Source organism: Erigeron canadensis, chromosome 8 (assembly GCF_010389155.1).
Source record: "Erigeron canadensis isolate Cc75 chromosome 8, C_canadensis_v1, whole genome shotgun sequence".
In the NCBI taxonomy this organism is placed as follows: Eukaryota; Viridiplantae; Streptophyta; class Magnoliopsida; order Asterales; family Asteraceae; genus Erigeron; species Erigeron canadensis.
The window spans coordinates 17,489,033-17,494,865 of record NC_057768.1 but is presented as its reverse complement, the minus strand read 5'-3'; the positions used below and the strand labels follow the sequence as shown (position 1 = coordinate 17,494,865).

Here is a 5,833-nt window from a genome sequence, read left to right as displayed (position 1 = left end):
GCTCTATCTCTATCGGCAAGTGACAAGTCTTTCCATACAACAACCTATATGGTGTAGTCCCAATTGGAGTCTTATAAGCGGTTCGAAATGCCTATAAAGCATCATCTAACTTACTAGACCAACTTTTCGGGTTATCTCCTACGGTTTTCTCCAAAATTCTTTTCAAAGCCCTATTTGTATTCTCAACTTGGCCACTAGTTTGAGGATGATACGAAGTAGAAAACCTATGCTCGACCCCATATTTTTTTAAGTAGCAAGTTGAGAATTAGCAAAATAGCTTCCTCTATCACTAATCAAGGCTCTAGGACAACCAAACCTACTAAACAATTGCTTCAAAAAGTTTATCACTACTCTAGCATCATTTGTTAGCAAAGCCTTTGCTTCGGCTCATTTTGAAACATAATCTACCCCCACCAAGATATATAAATTTTTATTGGAAGGTGGAAATGGACCCATGAAATTAATACCCCAAATATCAAAATTTTCGCAAACCGGAAAATAATTTTGAGGCATCTCATCTCTCCTTGTGATACTACCTTGGCGTTGAGATGTATCACAAGTCTCTACCAAAGTTTGAGTTTCCTTAAAGATTGTTGGCCAATAAAAACCTGTATCAAAAACTTTTTACCGGTGATAGATGGTCCATAATGACCACCGGTTGGCCCTCGGTGACATCCATCCAAGATCAATCGAGTCTCACCTCCCGAAACACATCTTCTAATCATTCCATCTGCACAAACACAAAACAAATATGGTTCCTCCCAAAAGTAGTGTTTCACATCGGAAAAGAACTTTTTCCGTTGTTGATGTGACCATCCTTTTGGAAGTACCCCTGCAACAAAATAGTTAGCCAAATCTGCATACCATGGAACATTAGTATCAATACTCATCAAATACTTATCCGGGAAGGCATCATCAATGTCCTCTTCCCTCAATTCCTCATGGTGAGGATCCTCAAGTCTACTTAAGTGGTCAGCCGCCAAATTTTCAGCCCCTTTCTTGTCTTTAATCTCAATATCAAACTCTTGCAAGAACAAGATCCAATGAATGAGACGAGGTTTAGCATCTTGTTTAGAAAACAAGTACATAAGGGCTGAATGATCGGTAAAAACAATGGTTTTGCTAAGCACTAAGTACGATCTAAACTTATCAAATGCATACACAACAGCAAGCAACTCTTTTTCAGTAGTAGTGTAATTCTGTTGAGCACTATTAAGAGTCTTGCTAGCAAATAAATAGGACGAAAATGATTACCTTCTCTTTGTCCTAAAACAGCTCCAATTGCAAAATCACTCGTATCACACATTAGTTTAAAAGGTTGAGACCAATCGGAAGAAACCATAATGGGTGAATGAGTCAAACGGTCTTTGAGCAATTCAAACGCCTTTAAACAATCCGAGTTAAACTCGAAAGGCACATATTTCTCAAGCAAATGGGTCATAGGTCAGGTGATCTTAGAAAAATCCTTAATAAACCTACGATAAAACCTGGCATGCCCTAAGAAACTTCTAACGGCCTTTACATATGTAGGAGGAGGTAATTTAGCAATAACATCAATTTTAGCTTTGTCTACCTCAATCCCCATACAAGAAACCTTGTCCCAAAACAATGCCCTCTTTAACCATGAAATGACATTTTTCCCAATTAAGAACAAGGTGTGCTCACTCACATCGCTCAAGCATCTTATTCAAGTGGGAAAAACACTTATAAAAAAAGTCACCAAAGACCGAGAAACCATCCATGAAAACTTCCATAATTGTCTCCAACATTTCTTGGAATATCGCAATCATACACATTGAGGTGGCGAGAGCATTACATAATCCAAATGGCATCCTACGATAAGCATATGTGCCAAAAGGACATGTAAAGGTTGTCTTTTCTTGATCATTGGTGTCAATGGGTATTTGAAAGTAATCGGAGAAACCATCAAGAAAACAAAAGTACTCGTTACCGGCATTTGGTGAATGAAGGGTAAAGGGAAGTGATCTTTACGGGTTGCATCGTTTAATTTCCTATAGTCAATACACACACGCCACCCGGTAACCGTTCAAGTAGCTACAAGTTCATTACGGTCATTTGTTACAACGGTCATTCCCCCCTTCTTTGGTACACAATGGACCGGACTTACCCATGGACTGTCAGAGATAGGATAAATGATTCCAGCATCTAAAAGTTTAATAATCTCTTTCTTAACGACATCTTTCATATTCGGATTTAGCCTCCTTTGCCTTTGAACACTCGGTTTACAATTTTCATGCAAATTAATTATATGTTTGCAAAATTCGGGGCTAATTCCGGGTATTTCCGATGTACGCTAAGCAAAGGCTCTTTTATGAGCCTTCAAAACAGTCATCAACTTATCTTTCTCATCATCCGAAAGTGATGATGATATGACAACAAGAAGAAGTGACTTACCTTCGAGGAATGCATATTCCAAGTGCTCGGGAAGTGGCTTGAGCTCTAAATCGGTTGGTAGATTCTCCACCGAAGTTTCAATCTTCAAACCATCCCTTTCAATCTCCTCAAAAGTCTCATCCTCCGGTGGTGACTCATCGGTGCTTAACTCCATGATTTCTCTTATCATTTCCACAACCATTACTTGCTCCTCTTCACTACAAGCAAGCAAAGTTTCTCCTTCATCCGTGTCCAAAAAGTTCATCAACTCCGTTTCCAAAGCTTCATCTTCTTCGATCACATCAATCCTGAAACATGAATCATCATTAGAGTAAGGATGTTGCAAAGCTTTATCAATTGAAAACGAAATTCTATCATTTCCTATTCCTAACGAAATAACCTTATCCTTGACACGAATGATAGCATCGGCCGTATATAAGAAAGGACGGCCTAAAATAAGAGGCACCATGGCATCCTCTTCCATTTCAAGAATAACAAAATCGGCCAAAAAGACAATATGGCCTACTTTAACACAAATTTTCAACAATCCCCATGGGATACTGAAATTAATGATCGGCGAGCCTAATGCTCATCTGAGTTGGCTTTAATGCTGCTAAAGACAATCTTCTATAAACTGAAAATGGCATCAAATTTATACTAGCACCAATATCGGCTAAAGCATCACAAGTAAGTTTAACATCAAGGGAACAAGTAATCAGAAAACTCCCTGGATCTTCAAGCTTAGGTGGAATCTGATTTTGCACAATCGCCGAGCACTCCGCATTGGGGAAAGTAGCCTTAGCTTCCTCTAGCTTCCTCTTATCCGTCACAAGATCTTTAATGAACTTTGCATAATTCGGCATCCCTGAAAGCAAATCAACGAAAGACACATTAATATAAACTGATTTAATCATGTCCATGAACTTACCATATTGTTCCTTGAGCTTACCCTTCCTCAATCGTTGAGGAAAAGGAATCTTAGGCTTGTAAGCCTTGACTTCAGGTTCAACAAATGCCGGTTTAGCAACCGGTGGATTAGATGTAGATGGAACGGCCGGTGGAATCACGGCTGGGTTCGGCTCCACTACAATCTCCTCATCAACTTGATCATTTTCCTCTTCACTATCAACCGGCGTAGAAACATTAGTAGCACTATAAATAGGAGGAGAAATAGGAGAATTAACTACCTTACCGAACCGAGTAGTAATGGCATTTACATGCTCATTCCTTACGTTAGGGTGTTGATACTTATTACCTCCATCATTTGAACTTGAAGGCTTAGGATTTTGTTGAGTATTACTTGTTAGGACCAGTTTCGACTAAAACTGGCCAGTCTCCATTTGCATCTGGAGACCAAAAGATTTGTCCAGAAATATATTGAAGTCTAGTTCTAGTGTACAGTTAATGCAACTGAAGACTTTCTCCAGTTGAGATCTGATCAGAACTAAAGACATTCCAATTGACGTCAAAGACAACAAGTGGAACATAGAGAATGACAATGGCAGCGAATCCCAGTTAGCATTCTACTCAGATAGAAACTAGAGAGCATCAGTTTAAAGCCTTTACAATGCTTTACACTATTTACGAGGAAGACCTTTTTGCTTTATGCAGCTTTATACAGACAATATCATTTGTCTATGATTAAAGTACAAAAGTGCATAAAGCAGGTTGGATAAAGTAACATCTTGACTTACCTTATCAAGCATTTCAAAGGTGTTAGAACTAAAAATGGTGTTAATGTAAATGTTTTAGAGGTGGAAGGGGCATTAGTGAAACTTAGATTTATGATATAAATAGGTCCCTTCCACACATTAATTGTAAGCCTTTTCCCCATTTACACATTAATCATTCCATTTCACTCTAATTATTCTCTCTCCATCTCCATCTTCAACCTCCATACACACACAAACACCTTTTCACACACTAACCTTAATTTGACCATTAGAGCACCAATTGAGCTTAAATTTCTATTTAACATGTGGTATCAAAGCAAAATCAGTTAAGCTGAATGATCCATAGCTCGATTTGTTGCAATTTTCATCCGATTTTTGAATTTTCATTCTGAAACTGTTTTCGATCGAAACTGTGGGATTTCGCTACAGTTTGTTATACGTCTCAATTTATATACTGTTAGATGCGCAATCTCAAGACGAATTCATTGATATAAGATTTATCGCAATTCGTTGAGTATCGGGAGAGAAATCCACGTTTTTGTGTTCCAAATTTTCAAAAACGTTTTTATTTGTAAATATACTACTGCTTCTCGTGTTCATCAATTAAAAAGAGTTGATCAGTAATGGGATCCACGTGTGATAGTTCCATTGGCTAGTGAATTAATTCATCTTTTAAAAATCAACACACGTGAGGTGTTTACAAATTTTGTATAAGTGCTGTGAGTGGAATATTGTTAAATCCTTGTTCATCCATTGGCGTGTATAAGCTGCTGCTGTTTGGCTCTGATTGGTCAAGAAGTATAGTGGAGTGTTGTCTGCAATTGTCGGTACGTGTGTATAAGAGGCGGATTAAACAAGAAATTACACAGTAGTGGAATCCACTGTGGCACGTTGAAATTTTTTTGATTGGATACGAAGTTAAATCAGTTTGATTTGTTCAAGATCTGAATTTAAAAAGGAGGAGACAAGTACTACAGTATCTGTCAGAGTTGACTGTGTTGTTGATTCTGATTGGTTAACTTTGCACGAGAATATGTTTTCATTGGCCAGACGATCTCAAAGAGACCGTCTCATCATTTTTCCACAAGAAACGATCTTGTTGCTGAGTCTTATTGCCAAGACGATCTCAAAGAGACCGTTTCACTTTTTATCCTTAAGACGATCTTGACAAGACCGTCCCACCCAGGACGATCTTGTTTACCTTATTTGGATCTGTGTGATCGAGTTTGTGGCTGTGTAGTTTAGTGTTTTGGTTGGAAACCATACACTCTGGCTAACTAATCCGAACGGATTGGTTTTGGTCAAAAATATTTTTTTCCTTCTACATCTAAACGAAACTCTGCTCAAATTTTCCAAAATTTCTGTACTTAGAAATTTTTCACACAAAATTTCCAAATTTTATACTTAACCAAATTTCCATCAATTTCCTAGGACGATCTCCTAAAGATCGTCCCAATTCCTAAAAATCCAAAACATTTTTTTTCATACGATCTCTTTCAGATCTTCCCAGTTCCAAAATTTCCGAATTTTATTTTTATTCTTCATTTCAGTTTCAATCACAATTACCTTTCATTTCATTTCACCTTTGCTCAACAAAATGTCAAGTCCAAGTATCTCAATTTCAGTAAGAAATGATTTCGTCTTCAATTTGTGGTTAACTTCCTTACCCAAGACACCTACTTCATCCGAAGTGAAACTTCATAAAGATGGATTGTGTTCATGTTGTTCGTCGAAGCCTTATCCAATTCCTTGTCAAGTGATGAAGT

The 5,833-nt window shown here is 37.8% G+C and overlaps 1 protein-coding gene across 1 annotated transcript; it reads right to left on the bottom strand.

The window, feature by feature from the left end:
• Window positions 1–2,960: 2,960 nt before the first annotated feature.
• LOC122610352 lies at window positions 2,961–4,336 on the bottom strand. Its single transcript, XM_043783346.1, has 3 exons — window positions 4,323–4,336; window positions 3,323–3,546; window positions 2,961–3,259 (listed from the first exon to the last, which is right to left on the bottom strand). Exons 1-3 carry the CDS (start codon window positions 4,334–4,336, stop codon window positions 2,961–2,963), a joined length of 537 nt encoding a protein of 178 aa, XP_043639281.1.
• Window positions 4,337–5,833: the final 1,497 nt, after the last annotated feature.